General features: G+C 46.4%; 1 protein-coding gene across 1 annotated transcript; it reads right to left on the reverse strand.

Moving 5' to 3' along the window:
• Positions 1 to 1990: 1990 nt before the first annotated feature.
• Positions 1991 to 24436, reverse strand: LOC144103578 (uncharacterized). The gene is made up of 9 exons (XM_077636257.1): positions 24335 to 24436; positions 22407 to 22634; positions 18884 to 19245; positions 16230 to 16358; positions 11099 to 11339; positions 9391 to 9570; positions 6677 to 6841; positions 3863 to 4158; positions 1991 to 2378 (listed from the first exon to the last, which is right to left on the reverse strand). Exons 1-9 carry the CDS (start codon positions 24359 to 24361, stop codon positions 2150 to 2152), a joined length of 1857 nt encoding a protein of 618 aa, XP_077492383.1. The 5' UTR covers positions 24362 to 24436; the 3' UTR covers positions 1991 to 2149.
• Between the last annotated feature and the right edge of the window lie 1912 nt (positions 24437 to 26348).

A 26348-nucleotide genomic window follows, 5' to 3' on the forward strand; every position in this document is an offset into this window, starting at 1 on the left:
AGCACAAAAGATTCCTAAAGGGCGCCATCAGCAGTGAATTAGCAGAACATTGCAGAGAGCATGAATGCGCTCCGCAGCTTATCAACACAATGATCATACCGTCGTATTTTGATCAACGGACCAGGGAGATGAAGAAGCCTTCAACATCCGACCAAAGAGCGACATATGCGTCTGCATACCTTATATAGCGCTTCGTGACAGAGAAATTGATTATCTGCGTGCGATGTCTTAATATTTCACCACGTGTTCATCTTATGCGTTTTTAATGATTCTTTCTTTTCCTTCTTATACGAGCGAGATTATATATTCGACGAACGTGCATTAAAAATCTGGTTGTTATTCAGCGTCGTGTCCCGCCTCTCTCTTTGTCTCGTGCTGCGCTGCTCCCGTCACAAGATCACGCACCAACCAGCCCAAATTTTCACCTTGTTAAAGCACATTTCATGTCAACAGGTAAGTCTGAATGGCCTAGCCAGCAAGCATTCACGTGAGTTGACAAATGTATTACACCGCCTGTAACGTAAGCATGTGCCTGAAATTTGGCACATATGTGCGCTTAGATGCCTGAAGTCTGCATGAAAAAGAAGAAATATTATTGAGCCAGAACTGAGAAATCTAGCATTAACCTTTTGGGGCTGTCCCTTGGATGCACAACTTTTTGGACACGGCTAGTTGTGGGGACGTTTTTGGCTTCGGGAAAAATGAGAACCTCCTGGGGACATTCCAAATGTCCTGATGGGATATTTCTGGGAGATTTTGAGGAGGTTTCGTGTTTGTTAGGCGGGAAGGTCTCGCCAAATTTCGCGCACAATTAGGAGTTTTATGCGGCATGTATTAGTCTATTATTTAGATCAGGTGTTTATAACGACACATTGTAGTGATTGAGCGGGTTTATTTACTCTTCTCGGAAAACATTTCTAGTTTATTTACTCTCCTCGGAAGCCATTTCAGAGCCCTTTTTATTCAACATTACACTCCCCTAGCTTTATTATCCTTAACGCAGAATCAAACGGCAAGAAGGGAGAAGGACATTGCTTGTTAATTCACAAAACGCAGAATGACTGCTACTATAAAAGCAGTGAAACTATATTAACTATGTCAATGACTGCAATAATCGGTGGCCAGTTGCTGCGCTCTTTTGAAATTTGTCTCCAAATGTCTGAAGAATCTTAAAGTAGGTCCGGCTGTTTACACACTTCAGAACCTGACGGTTGGTGATGCAGTACGATAGAATATGGCATTGAATAAGATTTGACGCTGATGTGCGCAAGGTTAATGAACAAGAATAAGAAAAAGAGAAATTTTATGCTTGGCAGTAATAAATGAATGGCGGCGACGTGGTGCCGAGGTTGATTCTTTTTGAAAATCAATCACCAATCAATCAATCAACCAACCATATAAACAACCAACCGACCAATCAATGAATCAATCGTACAAACAAATCTGTTTTATTCAAACGGCTAGTAAAAAATACATGCGAAGTGTTTGTTTCTATACTAGTCCGTTTACACAAAAAATTGTGTCGTGAAGCACACTCCGGCTCGCATAGCGTCACACGACAACAGAAAAGTGGCAAAGCGTGGAACTTGTGCTACAGTCAATGCACGCATAGTGCCTACTTTTCTGAACTACAAAACGTCTAGTACATTACTTTTTTTTTCAAAAGAATGGCGCCCAAAAACTGCGGATGACTTAGTGAAAGTGGAAATTCCCAGAAATATAATTACCTAGGATAATTTCATTTTACTGGGAAATTAAAGAATTACAGAAAATTCGACAGAAAGGCACAAGTCAGAAATGGGTACCAGGCTTTACCCTGCATTCAGGGAAAGCAATTATGGGGATGAAATGAAGCAAAACGCTAAACGTCGGGATGCCAGAAGAATGTATCACACAGACTCTCTTTATAAATTTAATGACGGTGCTGACAAAATAAACTTCAAGAAAACAGGCAGGGAGTAAACAATCATAGCACGGCAGGCGACCTCTCTTCAACGTTTCACATTGTATTCATATTTCGTGGAGGCATTGCTCTTGGAATCAAAGAAAAGGCACGGTGCAAACTGCGACCTATAATTCGCTACGTCTTCAAGGAGGACCCCCGAGAAGGTCAAGTGAGTTCAGTTTTGACGGTTGTCTTTCGCTGCAGCTACACCTGGGCGTTAGGCGAACACTTTTCCACGGCTGACATGGTAGTTTTCGTGGTGCATTGGAACGCCTCGGCAAAGTGGCCGGAGTTTCTGGCCACAGTATTGACAAGAGTAGCACCCTTCAGTTCGCCGCAGTGTCCGAGAGCCCAAAGGACGAAGAAGAGCTGCCCGTTGGTGTAGCTCGGATGAAGCAGAGTTCCGCTTCCCTCCGAATCATCCAGTTTTCTCCTGAGGACGTAAAAAGACACAATTACCCCCTCAAGCTATGTTTACCCGCCGAATGTAAGAGAGGACTGACAAGTAAGTCTGGTTACCAAAGATGCACTGCAAGAATTGAAGCAACCATATCTAGGAGACAGTACAAGAAAATATGCACTAACATTGTGATATCTAGAAAGCTTAGTGGCTCTCAGTCTGACCCGTGCTGTGTGTTCTGTTACGCATCGGAGGCGTTCAAACTTCTTGATGCTGAGGGCCTGCACGGATGCTACACGAGCACCATTACTTTCCTTGGAAGCAAGCCCCTTGAGGTCTTTTCTTTTCGAGAATTTTGTACAATATTTGATAAAAATAATGGTGTTTTACGTGCCAGTACAATGTGAGGCAGTAACGCGTCAGTAGTCAAGGGCTTTGTACTCATTTACATCACCCTCGGTACTTGAAAGTGAACTCGCAGATCACACAGCCCACAAGCGCTATTGCATGACCCCCTCCCTCCTCTGCTCTTCAATTGAAATGAGGCAGCTGCACCCTGGAGGTGAGTCTTCGACCTTTTGGTGAGTATGCGGAACCATTGGAGCTTGTTTAGATGCCTGAATGTTATGTGTGCGAAGCGTACTAAACCTGAGCGGCGTAGCACTCTCATTCAGTTACCTCAACCGAGCTTACTGCGCCGGTAGAGCGAACCGCCCCACCGCAATGCAACGCAAAAAAACAACGCTCCAATAGAGCAAAGGACCTGCGCATTTACATGAACAAGCCGTCACCAGTGAATGCCTCGACGCATCGTTCCAAACAAGGCTGAAGATTTAAACTTTGCTTTGGAATAGTAGGCGCGGACCGCGAAGTGCTGCAGTGTTGTTTGTTTCGATCAAAAATGTGCCTAAAGCTGTGCCTGAATCTCAAGGCTTCTTCTAGGATGATGTAGCACGGACTTCAGTCTTAAAGTGCATCTATTCTTGTGCATAGCCGTATGGGAATAGCAGAATTGTAATAATTTGTTGGCAATGCAGTTTCTGACACGAATGGATCATGAAAATGCCACGCTATGCCCATTCCTCTTGTTCACATCTGCTAATCCCGGACCACCGAGTTCTATTATCCGATTGCTCTTAAAAGACGCAAATGATCCGCTCAGTTCTATCGACTTCCAAGCTTACCGTATGAAGTAATGGATGAGTACTTTCCTTTGCTGATGTCGCCTCTTGCTCTGCATGCACAAATTAGCGAAAGAGCGCCGCCATCATCGCAAAATCTTCAACATAGCTGAGCGTACTGGTACAACACTGAGGTGGAAACTTCACTCAGAACAAAGAGATAGCTCTTGCTTATTATGGATAAAGATATATCATCTGCTGCGATCGGCGTAAATGATGGATAGTTGCCACGAGATAATCTTGCCCCACATTATCACGAGTCTGCTTTGGATTGCTTTGGATTTCATATGTCCTTTCGATTCCATATGTTCAGTGCCGTCTGATATCCAGACACACCTGTATAGTTGCAGCAATGGCTCCAGGATGACCAACTCGGCGGCCGTCGGCCTCCGTATGGCTTCGCTGACGTTCTGTTCTGTGGCCAGGCATTGGGAAACATGGTTCACAAGCCGGCTGGGGGACACTGACGGGACATTCTCGAACGACTTATCCATGAGCATGGCTCGCAGGAGAGGCGCGGCGATCGCCGGCACCAGTACGGTTCCCAGGCTCGAAGAGGCGTTGACCAGCAGGCCGAGGAGGCCTGGCGGGACCAGCAGTCGACGCTGGCGCTCCTTGTTGGCGAAGTGCGCCTGGTGGAAAGTGCAGAGTCGAGATAGAAAAAGTGAATGCCAACATGCGCCAAATGCCTGATGACGATAAGAGACTGACGTGACAGAGACTACTTTAAACCCAGGTTTAGTCCAAAATTCCACGAGAATGCACTGCACAAAAAAGACAAACAAACACCCTGGACAACTGCTAACCAAGAAATCAGCTTTCTTGATTGATAACAAGGAGGGTTAGCTTACACATGCCTCACAGGCCGCATCACTGAAGTAAACTTCAGTGATATCACGCGTCAATCTATTAGTACGCTTCCTTATTTATTTCATTGATAACACATGTGAGAGGTGTTAGCAACCCATGCACATTTTTGTCAAGGAAGGAACTTGCACCCAGAATTGGAACATGACCTGTGCTGGCGCTTTTTTGCCGATTTTCTTCGCGGCGAATTTTTTAACAACTTCAACTGAGAGTAGGCTATTTTATCGTGTGCGTCTGGTATTGATTTTCTTCTCGTTGACAATTTTTTAGTATGGCTACTTACATCTTGACCAAATTATAGCTTTCAGTTTATAAACAGGCAAGTGTGAACGCAGCCAAAGTAGTTTCTGATTCCTGAACTGCCAGGTTGGTTGGTTTTTGGAGAAATGAAATGGCGCAGTCTCAGTCTCACATATCGGCGGACACCTGAACCGCGCTGTAAGGGAAGGGATAAAGGAGGGAGTGAAAGAAGAAAGAGGTGCCGTAGTGGAGGGCTCCGCAATAATTTCGACCACCTGGGGATATTTAACGTGCACTGACATCGCACAGCACACGGGCGCCTTAGCGTTTCGCCCCCATCGAAACGCGGCCGCCGCGGTAGGGTTCGAACCCGGGTACTCCGGATCAGCAGCCGAGCGCCTTAATCACTGAGCTACCGTGGCGGGTTGAACTGCCAGGCACAGTTGCACAGCTGCCGTAATGGCGTGGCGTCCAGTTTGTTTATGCCAAGGCGTCGCTTTTAGTCTCTGTTCCCGCCGATATATTTTGGTTCGTACTTTAGTTCAAATGTGCTTGTTGATAACTTATCGCGTTAAATAGCCTCAGGTGCTCTCTTCTCAAACAAAGCCAGTGAACTGCGAGAATCTGATTGTTACCCACTAACTATTATTGCTACTGAAAATTACTGCCTTCTACAATCGTAACAGCTAGCGAAAACTGAAAGTGACTGCTATATGATCACAAAGAATGCCGGTTACTAATTTATCGTTCCAGGTTTGATCCCTATTATGAAGTAAATCTTATAAATCCTGGCACATACCTGTAGATTGTAGTGTGCACGAAGATAATTTTTCTAAATACATCTTCAAGATTGAAGTTGCTTCTGTACTTTCTCCAATCGCGCAGAAGATAGCCAACTTAACGGATAACCGGTTTTGAACCTTCGCAAGGGAGTAAAATGATTTTTGTGTGCAGTAAGCTTATTCTTTTTCAGTGCTTCTTCCGATTCGTAGTTTTTACGTTTCGTCCAGCTTCGTGTTGAGGATCGTCCAATGGTTTTGCCCAATTATGTTCTACGCCTTGTCCTCTTGTATCAGCAGCAATCTGCATTTTTGTGGCTAGTGTAGCGCTCGTAGCTGCCATTTTACTGCCCTTCCTCTCAATGAATCTCGTTTAGATTGCAATATTTAAATAAGCCCAATATGTATTATGTACATACTGAAGTTGTGACCCAAATACGAAACCGTGAGGTCGGCCGCGAAAAAGAAGTGTGTCCAGCGCATTCACCGACGGCTGATTCCGCATCAACCTTCGGAAGAGACGGTCGCATTTGCAAGATCTTCCTGGGAACATGTATTTCTTCAGTGTGAGCGCGCCCGTATAAGAGGTGCACTCTCAAACTAAACGTTTGCCGACAGTGCCACATTTAAGAAATGTCAAAACGCCATCACGGCCACGCAGCTCAGAGAATATTAGGAGGGTACAACTGGTGGTGCATTGTTCTTTGCAGCATTAGAAAAATAACCCTTGATCACAATCGAATGAAATTTAAACATAACATATATTGCAGTTCAGTTTTATTGGTAAGACATCCCTGTTCATAATTTCCTTAGAATAACAGTGAACATAGAGAATACAAGCAAACCCCCGTTACTCTTCTTCCTTTGTCCATCGCCACTATTGCTCAGTTATGCTTACAAAAGTGCATAAAAGTTTGTGAGCATGTTTGCATCGGTCCATTACCCGTTTGGATTCCATGCATATCCTCGTACGGACTGTCGTTCATCTCAAGAATGCGAGGTAAGACAAATAAGCTCTACTTACAATCCTGCGGGAAAATAGAATCATTGCGTATACACGACACCACACCGAGTATGGCATAATCGCAAAGGTATGACGTGAGTATGACGTCACAGATACAATAAAGAGACCAGTAAATTAGTGAGAATGAAGGCAAAAGTAAAGACAAGCATTCAGGTGACTACGAGCGGGCATCGTAAAAACATTAGCGTGAAGAAGGACGCGTACTCATTGTACGCAAGCCATCGTCAGCACTGTACCCACCTCCGTGGAGAAAAGCGTCATGTTGACCGCTGCACTATTTCCGGCGCCTACCACCTCCATGGATATGTCGTCCTTTTCGTTTGGCAACAAATATCTGGGAAATGCGAGATTTTCGGCATCCGCATCTTCTTGGGCAGCGGTGAAGCGGAGGTATTTCATCATCACCTGCGGTGCAGTAAGAAAGAACGCGAGAATGGCCGTGTGCTTATAAACGAGTCTTCCTGAAACACGGCTATAAGCAGATGTGATGCTAATTTAATTGACAATTTAGGAGACAGCACACCCTAGACGCCAACGTTCCTACGGCCGTTGATAAAGGAATACACTTATACATTATCTAATACATAAAAATACGTGCCACCAAGTGCTTGTGTGATAATGCGAGTAGTTTTATACTAATGCGCAGCAAACTTTTCTAGGACGAAGGCGAAGACGCGCACATAAAGCAGGACCAAAATCCGCGCGCTTTCATCATCATCATCATCAGCCTGACTACACCCGCTGCAGGGCAAAGGCCTCTCCCATGTCTCTCCGATTAACCCTGTCCTTTTCCAGCTGCGCCCACCGTATCCCCGCAAAATTCTTAACCTCATCCGCCGACCTAACCTTCTGCCACCCCCTGCTACGCTTACTTTCTCTTTGAATCCACTCCGTTGCCCTTAAGGACCAGCGGTTATCTTGCTTTTCCAGTACATGTCCTGCCCAAGCCCATTTTTTCCTCTTGATTTCGAATAGGATGTCATTAACACGCGTTTGTGCCCTTACTTACTCTGCCCGCTTACGGCCTCTTAACGTTGCACCCATCGTTTTTCTTTCCCTGGCTCGCTGCGTTGTCCTTAACTTAAGCTGAACACTTTTCGTTTGTCTCCATGTTTCTGCCCCGTAGGTGAGTGCCGGTAAGATGGAGCTGTTGTACACTTTTCTCTTTAGGGATATCGGTAACCTGCTATTCATGATCTGAGAGAACGTGCCATATGCGCTCCACCCCATTCTTATCCTTCTAGCTATTTTTCCTCTAATGATCCGGATCAGCTGTCACTACCTGCCCTACGTAGACGTATTCCGTTACCACTTCCAGCACCTCGACGCCAATTGTGAACGGCTGTTGCCTTGCTAGACTGTTGAACATTACTTTGTTTTTCTGCATGTTAATTTTTAGACCCACCATTCTGCTCTGTCTAACTCACTGATCATGGTTTTGTTTGCGCTCGGAACGTTCACATTCAAAGGTTTTTGCAGTGTTTTGTATGCTGGTCATGGCGAGGAGGACTTTACTGTGAGGAAACGCGTGTGGCTATGTCACAGAACGCAATGACTAACGCGCTTTACAGCGAACATTGTAGGCTGTTTATCGTAGGGAGTTATTCCATTGCATAGCAATGTTATTGTCGGTCCGCAGTTTTTATCGCGCCGGTGGCCAGGAGTGGCGGCGTAGCAAGGCTGCGGACAATCGCATCGTAGTGCGCGTGCTGCATGACGGGGACCATGCGTGAGGAGGTATGATGCATGCGAAGAGGTAGTACTCTGCTGCAATATAAATTGCTGCAACTAAAGAAAGAAGCGGAAAATGCCTTTCAGAAGGGCACTCCAGCCAATAGAATCGACCGGTTTTCATGACGTCGTGGTTAATGTTAATCACCGGGCACCAGCTAGCATGACATCCCAAGGGGCTTGCAGGTCATAGGAGATCAACCCCAGGTTGACAGCGACGCGATGGCATTGGGTCACGGCCTGCGGTTGGAGGGCGTTCTTTTGCTCGTTACAGCTTGAGTTGTATTCGACTGTAGCCCAGTGAAGCCGGCGACGCGGAGTTGAGAGAGAAGCAATCCTAGACCCGTGCGCCAATGTAAATGCACGCTGCGCACTACCTCACACAGTTCAAACGCATGGCGTTTATTTCACGGACTGACGATCGTTTGAAGGCCGAGGACGGCGAGGAAATATGGGCAAATATAAAAAAAGGAGGATGGTATAGTGGGAACAACGCGAACATAACGATTCAGTACATTCGTTGGAGGCCAATGGAGCTCAATGATTATTGTTTTTCGCGGCTTAGTGTAAACATTCTTTTTTTTTTCTTCTATCGCATGGTTAGGTCAAGGAATTTTTTCAAGAACTGAAGCTTAGCAACAGACCAGAAAAAAAAGCTCATGGTTGAGATTACAGTAGATAAAGGAGTCACACGAAAAGCTGATGCTCAAACTACCTGGCCACTGCTATAAAAAAATGAATAGTTCGAAAGTTCGATCCCAGGTCACCTTGATCCGGCTAAAGTATCCGCTTTTTCACAAGTCCACTCTGCGCATGCGCGCCACTTGTCCTCCAGCTCCACTGGTTGAAAATAAAACCGCCAGCTCCTACTTCGCGTGCAGTTCGTGTTATTGACAGGCGCATTCGACAGATGGCAGCCGCCGTCAAGCACACACGCTTGTCACTTCGCAGGCGCAGCTGGCTCCCCTTGGAACTGGATCGCGCCTGCGTCTCCCACGTGCGTTTGTTTTCAAGTCAGCAGCAGAAAAATTTTCGCCACTCACCAGAGGGCGCCTCATCTCGAGAAAAAGGCAGATTGTTTGATGAATAGATCACAGATGAGCTGCGAGCTCTCCGAATTTAAACTGTGGCTTCATGATCGTTTGGTTGCGACTTTATGAGGGCTACTTCTAAAATTTACAATTTTAGCACACACTAAATGAATATCGCGAGGTTTTACAGACCTGACGTGTGTGGCGTCCTAGGTCCGACAGCAAGCCGCCAAGGTCGTCGACGGCGCCAGTGAGCACTTGCTTGGCTACAGTCAGTGCTTCGTCTTTGAACGCGTCCGCCATAATGTTTAGGCACGCCTGCAAGCGAGGACTAAGAGGGCCCCGATAGACGAGCTCAAGCAAGGGTTCCGCCTGCATGTACAGAGTTTGCATGTAACTCACTCATGTAACTACTACATGGTTACATAATGGCAGTTGTCTAAAATTCAATGCACATTTACAGTACACCCGGTCCGGAACGGAAGCAGCAATACGAAAGAGACAACTGCAGCTTTGAGAACCGATTTTCGCGGAACACTGAAAATGCAGTAATTTGGACCGAACCAGTGACACAAAAAGAATAATGACCATTTTCCACAGCTGCACGTCAAGGAGTGATACCCGCGTTCATCACCCAAACTTCTTGGAGCCTAAAGCCGGGCATCGAAAATGCCCTCGTTTCCTCTTCCTAGGACACCTTAACAAATATTCTTTTCACATCATAATCTAATGCAACTTGCCTACACATGCAGTTTATTGGAAATTTTAAAGTGAGTTGTTATATTCATCTCATTTAGCGCAAAACACACATCAGACAAAGAAAGGAACACAGAAGACGAAACACGAGCGCCAGTGTTTCGTCTTGTGGGTTCCTTTCTTTTGTCTGGTGTGTGTTTTGCACTAAATTAGGCGAATATAATGAGTGAAAACTAACTAGCCCATCAGCTAACTATTCTGAGTTGTTGTCGAGAAAGTGAGGACCTTGCTTATTTTGTAGAACAGACCAATGTATTTCCTGAGCGGCTGTAGCAGCCATATCCGAAAAAATCAGCACTTTTATGTAGGAGAAAGACGTTCACTCCTTATTAAGGAGTGAATGTCTCTAAGCAGGCCAATAGGAAATAATGTCGGACAAAAACCAGAAAACATTGTGGACGCGAAGCAAGGGTGTGTGCTCAGGCCGCATAGACATAGCCTCAAAACAGAAAGCATTAAAAGAGGCACCATAGTGGGCTTCCACGACAGTTTGCTAAGACTGGAGGAAAACCATCAATATAACAAAAGCCAAGGGGACACCTACTTGCTACATTACCGTTGCGCCTTTGCCACGTCACTTCGTTGCTTTCGGTGGTAACTGGGAGCACATATGAGCAACTCTGGCTCCTGTGCGGAGCCTGTACAGTAACTCTTGATTATGCAACTATGCAGACAAGAAGGAAAAGTATAAATGCCGTTCTCAATCTATTTAACAATTAGATAAAGAACATTTTATGCTCAACAGTTAACATGCATGTTTATGTTATGAAGTTCCAGTTGGACTGAACTAACAATAACCTACCTTTCTACCAACGCAGACGCCTATGCAGTGGACGAAATGTGTAGCATTACACTCGTTAGGGACATGGGCGGTCTGCCTTTTGATCAAGGCGGAATTTTATCTAAGCATGATTTGCAGTACGGACGAAAAAAAGTCTTGCCACGCAGTGCAGAGGCTATTGTAAGGAGTCTGATGTGCATGCATTAAAACACATTTCTGCATAAAGAAAGATTGTGTGAAATAAAAGAAAGAATTTGTTTCAGTATTACTATACTTTGTTTTGCCGATTGAGGTATCCCTGCTTCCAGCGTTTTTAATGATCCAGCGTCTGCACTCAAGGTATATTAGAACAACTTCGATTACCTGTGGGCCCATGAAGGGTGCGAAATAGATGGTCTTCCAGGCGCGCTGATATTCTCGGAGCTTCTTGGCAGAGCGTTGAAGTCTGCCTCGCAGATGGCAGCGCGCTGAGAGTGAGACCCACTGGCAGGCCCTGGCCACCCACCTAGTCGGAAATGTGGATTTATTCCAGCGGCTTCTTCGGTGTATGACGTAGTTGGGCGCTCTGTCCTTACTACCACTGAGAGTCCTCTGGCCGGACAATCTGCAAAGAATGATTAATAAATCTCACATGTGCTACATTGCTGTGGGCATATTCTGCCATGGACAAAGCTCTTGAAGCCACAGGAATATCTTTTCAGCAGTGTAGTTTTGAAGTTATTGCACATTACAAGTTATAATGCGGGGATACGGTAGGCGCCGCTGGCAAAGGACAGGGTTAATTGGAGAGGCATGGGAGAGGCCTTTTTCCTGCAGTGGGCGTAGTCAGGCTGATGATGATGAGAAGTTATAACTGTTGGGACAGATTAGAATCTACTTCTGCTCACTCCTCTGAACGCTTCAAGTTTCAGGAATACCCGAAATGCTCGCATACACAGCTGAAAAGAAACTAATGTGGCCTGAAGACTCTTTACCAAAGCTGTATACTACGTACGCAATTCTTTCAGCAGTCCAGGCCTAAAAAGTTTAGATCTGGCATCAGATTCTTGCAACGGTATACAAGGAATTAGACCATAAAAAATAAGCGAAGTAGAATTCATTGTGTGCTTTCATTAATTTAATTAAGCGCTGCTCTGGACTGAAGTCTCGGTTTATCTTTTGAGCGCACTTTGATGTAAAAAAATATGGGACATTAACAAGCCGTAAGGCACACACGTTCAAATAAATAAAGCCTGCGCTGTGCCTTCGTGTTTCCGAACTCGAGTGCTTGGCTGCAGTCCCATGCACTATATGCTAATTTACAAACCCTGCAAATAAAAATAAAAACTCAAAGTTCTGTACAAAAATACTTCCACCGAATAGTGCTAATTCAATGTTTTAGTCCTGCTAAAACAATCCGCGTCATAGGGAGGAAAGAAATCAGCTGAAAATTTATTGTCCCTAGTCCATTAAAGTACGCCATGAAATCGTTAGAGGGACAATATTGGACGCTATTCTACTATAGAACACAAATCTATATTTGATAAATTCGTAAAACTAATGCAGATAATAAATTTCGAGAAATCTACCTCCACTCTATTTAAAATAAAGAGGCTATGGAGAGATATTGAACGTTAAAGGATATATACAATTTGTTGCGGTATGTGCGATTCATGAGTGAAAACATATACTCAGTCGCGATCAAATTTTTTCTGGGTGAGTGTCACATATATTAAGGAGCCTAAATAAAATTTTAAATGAAAAAGGTGTGAAAAAGACGACGTGAATAAACCGAAGAATAAAGAAGAGGAAGAAAAAGCATTCGGTGAGGTGGAGGGAGATGATTGGTGGAGACGCATTCGGTGAGGTGGAGAGAGTTGGTTGGTGGAAAAGAGAAGACGACGACAAGTCATACGTGGACTAACACCGAGGCTATAAAAGGGCGAGTGAGAGTGAGGTCCGGGGGGAACAGCAGAGAAGCGGAGGCTCCGGCGGGTCAGGGACACTTTGGCTGGAAGAGAGCGACGCCGGCTACTGCTCCGGTGAGCTCGCGTTCTACGACTCCGCATTGTGGACTTCCTACCGTGCCTGAGCCCGTTCCGGGGAGTCAACAGAGGACGCTACCACCTGCTACGGCCAGGGGTGTCTCCAGCGCTGTTGCCACCCATCCGGGTGGTGCCCCAACGCCAACAACACCGGCATCATCTCCACGGGGGCTTGGACCTGGAGCTTGTACGACGCAGCCAGCGACGCCAACCCAAGCGCGTCGAACGCCGCCAGCGACGCCAGCTCAATCACGGCGAACGCCGCCTCGACGCCGCCTACTGGATCCATACAACGCCGCAGTCACACCGAACCAACCGTGAGCACGAACGCCGACCGCTAATAGTAGAACACTAGTAGTAGACGGTAGTAGCAGTGTGCCCAGGTCGTGTGTATATATAGTCTTTGTGTTTTGTGTTAGTTTTGTTAGTTTTGTGTTCTAGTGTGTGTGCCACGTAGGGTGTATTAAATGTGCGTTTGTGTGGGTACACCCGTCGCCTAGTCCATTCTTTCAGTCCGAGTGTTCTCCGGAGAGATCCGTGACAATGAACGAAAGCATAGAAATACTGCCTTCTGCGCCACCTAACTGCGCACGTGCTCGCTCGTTCTGCCTTGCAGGCATGTCTGTGCTCTCACTCCTACCTTACACGCGTGAATGTGGATCGGAGCCGGCGCCAGGTGCCGCTTCATTATCCGGCTAGCGTATGTACACGGAAAAGCACGAACAGTCTCTCATAGCAAAAGGGCGAAGAGATGCCGGGATAATGAAACAGGGCACTGTGGGGTACAAGGTATGGAGTCCTCAGAGGTATTTGGAAAGGAATAATGGTGCCGGGGCTTACTTTCGGGAATGCGGTTCTATGCTTAAGGGCTGCACTTCAGTCGCGATTAGAAGTAACACAGAGAACTGTTGGAAGATTAGCACTAGGTGCCCACGGAAAAACCACAAACGAGGCAGTACAGGGGGATATGGGCGGGGGAACGTTCGAAGCACGGAAACTTCAGAGTAAAGCACAATACGAACGCCCGAGGAAATTGCACGATAACAGGTGGGCAGCTAAGGTATTTAAATACTTGTACAGAAAGAGCGTTGACACACAGTGGCGGAAACGAACTAGAAAGCTGACCAGTAAGTTTGCCAGAGACGAGGAAGGAGAAAGAAAGAGCATTAAACGACAGGTTAAAAACGTCGAAAGTAAAAATTGGATAGATTCAATGGAAAAGAAGCATAGTGTAGAACTATATCGATGCTGGAAAAGGCCGATCAGGAAAGAAACGTTTTATGATAACTCAAGAGGCAGAGCCCTACTCTTTGAAGCTAGGTCAGGGTGTCTTAGAACGCGCAGCTACAAAAAGAAATTTAACGAAGAAGATGACACATGTGCTGTGTGTGGTAAATCTGTAGAAACAATAGAACACCTCATTATAAATTGTGATGGTGTCCGTCCCGATGTCGATGCAGGCACAGTCACTCTTCCTGAGGCCTTAGGGTTTAGAGATAGCAATAGTCATGCAAATAAATCTGCGACGGAAATTAGCAAAAAACGATTGAAGGATTGGTGGCACAAAAGCAGAGAGGTGTCATAAGTTTTAAAGTGTAGGAAGACGTATTTTAAAGAAAATGGCAAAATGTATTAACAACTTACAGCAGAGTTAAACAAAAATAAAAGAAAAAGCTGAGCATGGTGGCAACTACCACTTCCCCGTTTCAAAGGAGACGCTCCTACCTTCCATCCATCCGTCCAGCGTGTGCTTATCTTGTGATCTCGTTCAGAAGTGACTGCCATGGATAGCAATTTCACGGGGCATTAGCAACGTGGGACTAGACTAGCGGAACATCGCCAACCAGTTTGTGTTTTCGCAGCCTGCATGTTTGTATTTTTACTTCAGTGAAAGTGCAGATAGACGTATGCATATCGCATCGCGCGCCGTTTGCAACGGCTAACCTTTTTCCGATCTTTTTTCTGTCTCGAAATGTCCAGCACACTCGGTGGACGCCAGAACAACTGCAGCCAGTGAAAGCCGTCGACACCAGGTTCACCGGGCACTAGCTTTGCTGAGTGCTGGACTCGCGTACACATCTGACACAACTGTTGCCGAACATTACTATTATTTTTCTTTTCAACGCGGGATTTTGCGCGTTAAGATCACACCATGTGAACGATACTTCACTTGTAAAACAAATAGCACATTTCCTTTTCGTCTATGTTTACCGTGACCGCTTTTTTCGCGAAGGGCTTAATGTGCCAACGTTCTTCGCGACCAGGAGCAGTCGGTCATGAAGGCATTCAGAACCTTGCGCTCCATTCGTTCAGCGTGCGCGCATTGCAAGTTGGTGGTCACGCCGGCGAGGAACACGATTTTCAATAGTTCAAACATATTTGCGTCACCCCTTTCAATTACCAAAGTTTGTGCTCCGCGAATGGTGACGCGATCTGCTTTGCCCATCCGCGGCCTGGACATCGAAGCGGCACGTGGCACCGGTTCCGATCTAAGTACGGTGCGCGTTAGGTAGGGAACAGAGACGCCTACGAGGAGTGAAAGAGCGGTCGTGGGTTGTTGGGTGGCGCAGAATGCAGTTCCGTCACGCTCTCCCACGTCTTGCAAAACTGTGATCGCGACAGTACTGCTCAACTAATATTAGAAAGTTTTAGTACTACGGAGGTAAGCTAGCGTAAACAAATACCTTATTCGCATGCGCTGTACGCAGGCGCACACCTGAACCTGTCATCGCGCATGCGCATCAGGGTAGTCTCTGTTCCTGCAGGCGTGTCGGCAAGTAGGGCTTCACTATGCTAAAATCCTTTATTGTCTGTTCTTGAAAACGAGAGCCGCCCTTCCGTTAGCTTACTATAGAAAGATGTATGATTCCTATTTACGCAACAAGAATCTTGGCTGCGTGTTGAGAGGATGCCTTTTTGATGCTGTATACGTGCTCCGTATACTATTTGTAGCAGTCAGTCATATATATTATAGTCACTGTGGTACAGGGCACTGGAAAGGAACGTATGCGTATGTGCCGTATATCTACAGCCAGAGAACGTAAACCCGGAAAGCGCACGCTTTGGCTGACAGGTCGTTGTAAACACAAAGCTTTGCCAAGGTCAACACACACACTACTATCACATATGCGCGAGACTCGGTGAAAAGAGTATTAGCCAGAAGTAAGCGCCGAGTCCGTAGGGCTTGTCTACCGTGCGATGTAGCCCAAAGCCGAAAGGCACATTGTATGGCAAGCTTATGGGTGCTCTTTCGGCGCCAACCATCCATGATAATAAGGTTAAAAAATTTTTTACCTTGATGCTTTCGAAACTTTTGTCAACAAGACAGCGAAATATCTGCATAATTTCTTCTACCTGGGGCTGAATCACTTGACTGACTTGATGACATGGCAACACTGATTATTCGACGTGTTGATTGTCATTTTTGCGTCTTGTTAAAAAATATAACTGGTAGGAGACAGACCGCTCACCTGTTGACAAAGGCAACAAATTCGTCCACGGTAGCATTGTGATTCCTTCGGAAAAATTCGTCCGAAATCACATTCGGTCCCTCTGGCATCTTGGAAGGGCAAACTTGCGTCGAGGGCGCTTCGCACGCGCTGTCAGTAGAGAAATTGTAGGAGGAGAGGTTTTCAGTTGGTTCGCTCCAATCGAATTTGCGGAACTGTGCACTACATGCACCTAGCCACCCTAGTAATTTCTCGTAGTGGCGTCCTGCAACTATGCCCGAGTTTGTGACTTCGATTCCTGATAGCAGGGGCAGCATTTTGAATGAAAAGAATGGGGTAGGATATAACGAAATAAAATTTTGCGGGCAACATCCTTGTTCTGAGTTCAGGCTAGAACAGCAGCGTCAGCGAAGTGAAAAAATTTGCAAAAATGCTCGCATTGTTGGAGGGCTTCTTTATCAATTAGACTGCAGCAGTTATTTGTCAAGCAGTGGATTAAATTTCAACAACACAGTTTATTAAGTTCGCAGTATAGTTCATTTTTTACGAAAAATCATTATTATTTTTGTGTGAGTGTGCGCGTGGGAAACCTTTACACTCCGAAAACACCCTCCTCTGGAGATCCCCTGGTAAGAATGGATCTCCCCCCTACAAACCTCCATTAATCATACACCCAAATCAGCCCTCCACCTCTTATCCATCCGCATTCTCCCACAACGAGCCTCCACCTATCAGCGTACCCAAAGCCCAAGCATCACTGGAACGAAAAAGCGGCGGCGAAAGCAAATTATAAAATGCAGTGGAAAGGCAATGTATGTAAAAGCGGAATGTCAAGCCAATACTGCTAGCGCACACTTGTGGCATGACACTGTAGGAAAGCCTCTCCATTTTTAGTGCACTAGCTTTTGTAGTGGCCATTCCCCGCATTTGGGAGTTCTGTGTTTGTCTGTATGTGTTTGAAGCCGGTTTTGTGGCAGGCTGCTCACCTGCCCACTGTGTGTGTATGTGGGGGGGGGGGGGGGGCAACCTGTCCACCATGTCAGGCGGCAGTCCACTAAATTGTGAGAGGCTGCTCGGGAAGAACAACTGGAGTCGCAACCCAATACAAGCACCCCAAGTCCCACCGATTGCAGCACCTGCCATAACACTGCATATTGACACTGTGCCACGACTCACCTGCGCACCGGGTGGCTTACTTGTCAATGCCTTGCCGGTTGGCAGGTGAGGAGTGCCGCAGTTGCACAAGGCAGGTGCTATGGCAGGTGTTGCCATGTCCTCCTTTCACGTTTGCATCAAAGAACACACACACCAACAACCACCTTAACCAAGCAGAGCAACACAGCACCTAAACACATCATGCTAGCGCACATATGCGCATTTGGCATAGTTACCCAAATCGACTGAAATTTTTTCTCCTCTTGTGAAAGCATCAGCGCCCAAAGATTTCCTTGCGCGCTGGACGCTGCAGCTTTTTTTATTTTAACGCACACATATAACCGGAAAGCATCAGAGGATTCCACCCACTGGTGGCTTTGTGTCAATGCTTGAGGTTATATTTATTTCAGGGAAGAACTACGAATTCCTTCTCCAACGTGCGGGCTATTGTTTTTGAAACTCAGGCTATTCAAGCTTGTGCCATTTCCCTGCCGGTTCTCGTTATCAACGCGGAGAATTTTGACATGCACAACGCAGGGCGGCAGAATTTGCTGGTCGTGCTGAAGCTTCTTGTTTACCTATGTTATTTGCACTGCAGTGCCACTGTGCCTTGCTATGTTTACGCTTAAAGTGAACTGCTTGACATCGACGAGCCGACATCATCATAGGCCTCTTGTGCATCAATATCCGCCAAACCGCATTGATTTTACTATTTTACCTTTAGTTCGGAGGGCTTGCTCGTAAAACTTTTTGCATGCTCAAGACCGCTTCTGAACCTGCCTCTTATTTCCACTAACTGAGCCCCGAAATCACTGTGCTGTTCGATCTGCCTTACAGCTTTCCCTCCCTTCCTCAGCTGCGGCGAGGTTATATCACTCAGGGAACAGTGCGTCTACAAAGTAATTTTGCTTTTAATTCAAACAGTATTGCATCCTTGCAAGGGAAGGGAAGCGTAGTAGGGCGCAGCACAAGATTAGTTTGGCGGATGAAATTTAGAAGTTTGCGGGGATACGGTGGGCGCAGCTGGCCAGGGACAGGGTTAATTGGAGAGATACGAGAGAGGTCTTTGTCCTGCAGTGGGCGTAATCAGGCTGATGATGATTGTACCCTAGCCTCTAGGACCATGTTACCGAGGCGTGCATTTCAGCCCTTTTCATCATATTTCTGGCGGTCCCCATGTATACTTACTCACACGACAATCTAGCTTTATACGAAAACAAAAGACTTTTGCGCTCCTGTGAAACTCCCTACAATTTGCTGTCGCCGGTTCAAGCATAACGCAAAAGGCGTCCGAGTGCTGTGCGCGGTCAGTGCACGTTAAAGACCTCCAGGTGGTCGGAATTATTCCGGAGCACTTCAATACGGCACTGCTTTCTTTTTCTTTTTTCCTTCTCATTTTCCACCCATCCCCACGATGTGGTTGAGGTGTACACCTTTAAGTGAGAGAGTTACTGCGTCCTTTCCACTCCTCATGACTAATTTTCAACTGAAGCACTTGTTTCGAGAGGCATAGAACGTACCTCTCGACGTCTATTTTACTGAGAACTGGTTCTCCTCCAGCGAGGCAGCGCTGAAGCACGACCGCGTGGCCTTTTCGCGATTGTCGACTGTGGCGTCCCCCGGCGACTCCCGCCGCAGACTGTTGCGCCTCCCCCAGCAGTGCCTCTTTCATGGCGACCATGAGTCTGGCCCGGCCGTCCACGTAGACCGAGTGAGGGTGCTGGGCGCACACGTAGGCGTAAAAGTCCTCGCACGGCTGCTTGACGGCGGGAACGTCCGGGCCCAGGTACGCGTTCAGCCACGCACAGGCCGTCGTCGAACAGAAGTGCCCGGCGCCGTTTCGACCGCCAAGCTTGGTTCCAGAAGGGTCTGGAAAATCCTCCTGAACACATTTTGGCGATCACAATGCGTGATAAAAATAACCGCCGTTGTCATTGCAGCCATCGTCAGCACAACTGTTGTTACGATGGGAAGCTGTCTCTACTAACAGTTAAAGAGCTCGTCTGTCTCGTCACTGCCTGTACTAACAGTCTGGATAGGGCGTCTCTCAGGACAATGTATTATCAACTGCCCGCTCTCAAGTCTGCGAAGCTCGAGGATAGGCTCCCGCGGCGCTCTTACCTGTTAGCAAATTTTGCAGTCAATACCCTGTGCAAATTCTTTAACCTCGCTAATGAAGAAAAGGCCATTAGCCGAAGTATTTTAAGCCCATTTCGTGAAGAATAAATTAAATTCATGATTGATGGCTGCAGCGTATTACATCCGTATTAGAGTACCATGGGCATTCGCGGTCATTACATGGATGAAAAGTGTAATTGAAGCAATTCAAGCAGTGTTAAACGACGGAAAAAGAACATGTGCACGAAAGAAGTGGTAGAAATGAACGTCTTTTATAAGAACGCCGGCTTTACGTCGATGTTCTATTAGTAGATATGAAGATGGCTTCAGTGTTCAATAAAACTCAATAGCGCTCTAATTCAGCACTTCTAAACAGAACCTGGGTGTACAAGTTTTTCCTATAGGTGGTAACGCAAGCAGAGCAGGCTTACGTATTGGCAGTTGGCGCAGGAAAAACTACAGGTAGTTACCTTACGAGGCCTATTTTACCACTGCTCCATCCTCTTTACTCAGACTCCGCGAATTGCAGCGAACCACTGAGTTTGTTTTGAACGATTAGCCACCCTTCTAGATTTTTACATCCAGACATAAATTGACAGCCCCTTTTACCATCAGTTTTGACCCCCCCTCCCCCCAAAAAAACATTGACATACGCGAATACAATATTTCATGAACTACATCCTGGCCATTATATAAGTGTAGGTTATGTGTACACTTGTAGCCTTTAGGCATGTAAGAGAAAAGCCATTCTAAAGAAGCTGCATTCCCTAGTGGTGCGGCAGACAGAGTTTTTCTTCTAAACTCATATTTTAGGGGATTTACCACCGAAAGCACATTGTTGAAAGATTTCCAAGCTTTGTAGGAGCCCTCATGTTTTTGAAATACAAAGAGCTCCTCTATTGCAGACCACGCCTCACCACAACGCAGATCGAATCACTGGGGCTGGCCACATCAGCAACCCAAAGAACGATGTCGGCATTTTCTTAGCCTCAAAGCACTTCTACCTCGTGTTATACGAAATAATAGCCGGAATAAACAATAGAGGTTGCGGAACATGGGGTTAATTTCTGGCTCGTTGTGCGAGTTTCGATCAAAGTTTCAGGGAAGGTGCATCCTTCAGCTAATAGAACATCACAGATTTCCATATGTTTTCTTAAGAAATGAAGAATGGTTTCACTTCACAGTGACATAGTGACTGCACCAGTTTACAACACAATCGGTGTAAAAGTACCTAAGATGTGTCCAATTTTTCGTCATACATGCCTCAGAAAATTTTGCCTTAAAAGATAAGGGGAAGACATTGTTGTACCGCCCCTCTTCCCGAAAATCACATCCCTTAAATGCAAATTTTGAATTTTCGCCGTAGCTGCTATTTCAAACGTAAGACCTTGTAAGCAAAAACCTAGGAACTAATCATAATAAGTGCCTGATCTCTTTCAGCACTAATTTTTTCTGCAGAAAGCACTTTGAAAGTAAATTTTGGCTTAGCGCTATAAACGAAACTGTTCCTAAAAGTGGAGCTTGTCTTATGCGAAAAACGACTTCAGTGATTTGAGGAACTGCATGCATGCATGACACGAAGTAAAGAACTTCCTCATCCCACGCACTGCTGTTTAGTGGCCGTCGTTTTCAGTTTTTCTCCTTATTTTTGTTTTTAAACAATGCATAAATTGTGTTCGTGCCCGGAAGGTCACGAAAATAAGGCCATGTGATTTAAGAAGAACAAACACCAGAAATTCGACTCCGAATGTGATCGATGCGGTTCTGCTCATAACTTCATTTTCGTTTTTCTTTCAATACCGGCTTGGAAGCTCAGGATTATTTTTCAGCTTGCGCTTTCACGTCTTTCTGCTGCAATTCTGACAAAATGCCGGTGCAGGTCTCAAACAGCAACACAACTTGCGAAGCCCATTTCCAACCAAGGAGCGCGTTGGAAACGAGTATCGGGTGCGGCTGGCGGCACATCGCGCGGTATGTTCTCTAAAAAACGTTAATTTTTGACATTTCTACTTTGATTATGATGACCTAGCTTGGATGGCACGTTTACTAATGTCAGAACTTTGTCTCCCGAAATTTTGAAATAAGAACATTTTAGTGAAACAAAGTTTTTTGATCCTCATTTTCTTGTAACCACGTCGCTGTGTGTTAATAGAGGACACCTGAACTTTCAAGAAGGCCTGCACAGAGCGAAATTAAGCAGAGTGCCGCTCAAGTTTGTGCAAGCCTTAAAAATGAAGAAAAGGGGTTTTGACTCGTCTTAATTTCGTTCACCACGCAGATATTGCAAAGACCACGTCAGCTTGATTTAAGGAAGATTAGTACCAGCGCATAAATGAACCAAAAATTTCTACATCGATCAATGTGCTTAAGCGATAGAAGTACCGCACCCAATCCATGCACCCCAAGAGTTCAGTCATGTCCATTCGGACAATGTGGCGGGAAGACGGCATACCCTCCTGTGCTAATACTTTCCGTACCCTAGTCCTTTTGTCACTCGTGATCAACTGGGCAATATTCCAGCATTGAGGAGCTGGCTAAGAAACGGACTAATAATTTTACTGGCGTGAGCGCTTTCTCTCTGCTTTGGCGTAACAAATCGTGCGACCTGTGCGCCTAAATCAGTAGCCGACGTCGGTCTCGACCGGAAATTTGACATCAAGGTGACTAGGCGCGCCACCCAACATATGCGCATAGTGGCTCATGCTCTTGCTCCGAGCCTTCCTATACACTATTGCTGAATCTTATGCTAGGAGAGGGGGGAACATGATGATAGGACGGCTTTATATGCGTTTGTCTTCCAGCATGCTCCAAGGCAAGTATTTCTTCAACTTTTAGTTGATGAGGCTTAGATGCTAGCTGAGCACGAAAAGTCACGGCGTTCTTAGCAAACCTATACGCTCACTACCATTAACCACCTCGACTTACCAGGGGCAGCTCTCCTCGGTTGCGGTTGTAGTCGTAGTCAAGGTCCGGATTCTCTCGGAGCTTCTCGGCCTTGCGAGCGCTCGTCCTCATCGGACTGGAATTGATCCAGAGGTAGAGGAGGAGGCAGTCTATGATCGCCAGGATCACGAGGACCGCGCAGCTTACGTGGATGAGAAGCTTTTTGCTTTGGCGGTTGCCTCCAAGCGTGGACGCGACACTGTCCGCAGTCTGAGGAAGGGAGATGGAAGAACGAATTCTGATGAAGGCAGTTCTTCTACTCACGCTGGCAGCTTTACGCTAAATCGACAACCTAAGGCTGTGGGCTAAATAGCTAGATGAAGTACCTTTGCAGTTTAAAAACAGTCAATGCTGTATACAGCAAACAAAAAAAAATCTACAAGGGGCACTTGTCTCTTTACGCATTATGAATGCGAAAGTATTGTGCACTACTGCTTTTTCCGTTGGTACGTTTGCGGTTGATTATGTCTATGGTATCCTGTGCCTTTGTATAACGTAGTTCACGTTGACCATCGAACCGCACACCATTCAGAGATCCGTGGGTCAATGCCCATCTATGCAGAATTGGCCATTCTCTACTTAAAACTCACAGCTGGCGGCGAGTACTCATACCACTACCAGCACATGCAGTGGCGCAGTGTTTAAGCGACGCGCCACTGCACTGGCAGGTGTCTGTTCCTGTCACTGCCACCCGTACGGATTGCGCCACCCATGTTGCTCTACCCGAGCAACTCTCTCGTGTCTCGCGTCTGACGCGGCGCTCCTCAGAATGTACCCGAGCTTGACTGGTTTACTACCGAGTTACCGAGTAACTCGTGTAGCTCTGGTAAGGAATCCTGGCAGCTTGAGAGAGGTTGTTAAATGCTACGTCGGGCAGCTGCAGTAAAGCAGCCGCAGCATTTCAATGTGCCGGATCGGTGAGAGCGGTAGAACACCGCACAATATTAGTGAAATACGCAGAAGAGAATGCTCGAATGTCGAAAAACTTTCTCAGCGGCTGCTGCTCCGCGTCTTCGGCGTTGTCGGCGTAACACCACGCAACACTAATTGGTCACTGGTCAGCGGTGTCATGCAAGGCGTCACCGTAACGCATTTCGATGATTCGTCCCAGTGCACGACACATGACGTAGCTACAGTGCACCTGGACAACACACTACGTCGAGTGGCCCGAACACAGTGACTACTTGAGGGACAACAAAGTGACTTCACTCGAACTGTGCCACCGATGAAGAAACATTATAATAACCACTGCGAACCACTGCGTTACAAGTAACAGCGGTTCTGTTCTTTTATTTTTCAACTAGTGTCGTTTGAGAAACATATATACCTTTCCTGCGCATGCTGATAGCAGCCATAATGCACATGCTAATTCCGTCTATTCGTTTTATTGCACCACTGACGCATATTGACCTCTGCACCCTTTATCCGCGGCGGCGGAAAGAAAATTCGAAATGTACGGTATACGAAAAGCAAAATTTAAATAGTGTCACTGAACAGTCGTAGCATATAATTGCTGAAGCTGCGCTAGGGTTATCAGCAATGCTGCAGTAGGGCGCTCTGAAGCAACTTGTACCTCATGATGTAATTATCATGTTTGAACACCGAAAGCACACGTGTGCCGCCGCATTTCGACTCCTGTGAAATCCGGCTGCCTCGGCACCCAAGCAGCACAGGTAATCAACCCAATATTGCAAACGAATGGCCTCACTCTGGCCCTTTGTAGCAGCGGTCTTTGCCAATACGTTATCAATATTGTGCCGATAGCCTGTGCCCCTTGGGTAGCTTTTCACTCTCGCGGACTTGGGCTCCGCAGGCAAACGCCAGAACCAATGAACCACGACGGCTAGCCGCTGCACACATTCTTCCTGCGAGACAAATAGTCTGATCCTCTGCTGGTAGAAAAGGCTCACCTGAGATGCAGCGTAGCTTTCAAGCATGGCGCCGAAAAGCTCGGTAGAGACAGGAAAAGGGATCAGACGTCTAACTGGGCAAACAATGTCCTTCGAGATTAGTCCCCTGCGTAGAGAGTCTCGATATCTCGGTTCTTCTTCATTCTTCCCCAGCAAACAGTGCGAGACTTCCAGCTCGTGTCATCTTCGCCTTTTTCAAATAGAAAAATGTTAAGTCAATACAAGTTTTTGTAATGGGCACTATAAGCGCTAGTACGTTTTTTGTGATGCAGTTGCTTTTATTATTTTGTGATCTGTCGTTTCAGAATTTAGGATTGAGCTAGTTTATCTGGCGCAGTTATAATAAATGGACCACCACCTCAGGCACATGAAAAGTTTCAGCTTTCTGGTCATTCTCTACTTTACGTTCATAGATACCTGGGAGTCCTCATACCCTTCCTGGCGCAGTGGTGCAGCGGTTAAGCGATGCGCCTCTGCCCTGCAATGGCAGGTGCTCCCACAAGTGGGCCTCGTGCGGCCCATGGGTTGCTCTTCCCGAACGACCAATCATTAATCTACCTGCCACTTGCCATGGTGGGCAGTTTGCTCACTTTCCCGTGGGCAGTTTGCGATGACGCCGTAAGTTCACGTGATCTAGGTGGCCCACCTGCCTCCCAAGTTGCTCGCTGGGGACCACCTGCCAGAGTCATGCTCATGATTTGTCCCTCCCAACGCCGAGCCGACAACGCCGACACTGGGTTTCCTCGTGAACAGCGCTTTTAACACTCGCATATTAAAATATTGAAAAGCGACCGGTGTCCCCACTATCAGTCGCTATGGAAAATAAAATGCATGCGTCGACACCCACATTCGACGGAGATCCCGGAGGCTGCGCCACAACGCCAACCCGTCGTTTTCTGTAAATGCACTCCCAGTTTGAGCCAACTGGTGGGAAAATTTTAAATGTGAATTCTTCTCGGCGTTAAATGCGTCGTGTGTTCCTAGACAACCAAAAATGCACTAGAAAAACAGAAGAGTTTATTTCCACTCAAGATCACATCAGCTTTGAGTTCTCCTCAGTGTTTTTAGAACCGGCGGTCGGAATTTTAAACGAAGTCCTCCACTACGACGCTTGTTTGTCTAAACTGCCTTTCATTACCTCTTTTCCCCATTCTCGCATGTAGCAATCGTTCTGCCAGGAAGTGAGACAGATACTGCGCATTTCTTTTCCTAATTTTTTTTTTCTCGGTTAACGTATACCGCGCTGGCTCAGTAGTTAGGGAGCTCAGCTACTCAGCCGGAGGGCCTGGGTTCAGTTCCAGCCGCGTTTCGACGGAGGAAAAAACGGATGTCAGCCTCCATTAAAGAGCCTCAGGCGGCTAAAATAATGCCGGAGTACTCATCTACGGCATCCTTGACCGCACACTCGTCGATTCTGGATGTTAAACCCCCGAATTTAGGACTCACAATTTTTCGGTTAACTTCTCTCGTTCGCTCTATGGTTGCGGCGTTTGGCTGTAGAATAAATTGAGGCAGTTTCAATGGAAGGAAACCCGAAAGGCTCCAGTGTGCTAGTGGCGTAAACTTCAAAGCGCCTAATTTGTTACGCAGCCCACTACTACGGCCTTCTTCTTCTTTTTTTTCTTCTTCTTCTTCTTCTTCTTCTTCTTCTTCTTCTTCTTCTTCTTCTTCTTCTTCTTCTTTTTCTTCTTCGTCTTCTTCACCCCAGGTATAGACAAACGTCATGTCTGTAAACAAATGTGGCGCTGCCGTCGGCAGCGACACGGGTGTAGGCAGAAAGAGCAGACCGCCTACACTGCCCTTCCAGCGAAAAGTGACTCTGCACGTAGAAAAAAGTCGTGTGCGGGCATTTTATTGTGTACTCTGCAGATTTGTCCGAACATTTCGACGCGTGCTTGTCGCTTGAGTACGGGAACATTCTTGTTCGTATAAAGTAAGCGGAGCAGTGCATCTGTATCATTCTGCGGTTCTCGGCAGCAAGCACGTGGTAGCAAACAACGGCGCAGTTACGATG

Source organism: Amblyomma americanum, chromosome 9 (assembly GCF_052857255.1).
Source record: "Amblyomma americanum isolate KBUSLIRL-KWMA chromosome 9, ASM5285725v1, whole genome shotgun sequence".
In the NCBI taxonomy this organism is placed as follows: domain Eukaryota; kingdom Metazoa; phylum Arthropoda; class Arachnida; order Ixodida; family Ixodidae; genus Amblyomma; species Amblyomma americanum.

Bases quoted from the DNA above. Each gene is read 5' to 3' on its own strand.
- LOC144103578 (XM_077636257.1), bottom strand. From the start codon at position 24,361: ATGCTTGAAAGCTACGCTGCATCTCAG. The intron at 19,246-22,406 runs GTAAGTCGAGGT...AAATGTGTTCAG, and splicing joins ACCGAGGAGAGCTGCCCCTG to GAGGATTTTCCAGACCCTTC. The intron at 6,842-9,390 runs GTCTGTAAAACC...ACTGCACCGCAG, and splicing joins TAGGACGCCACACACGTCAG to GTGATGATGAAATACCTCCG.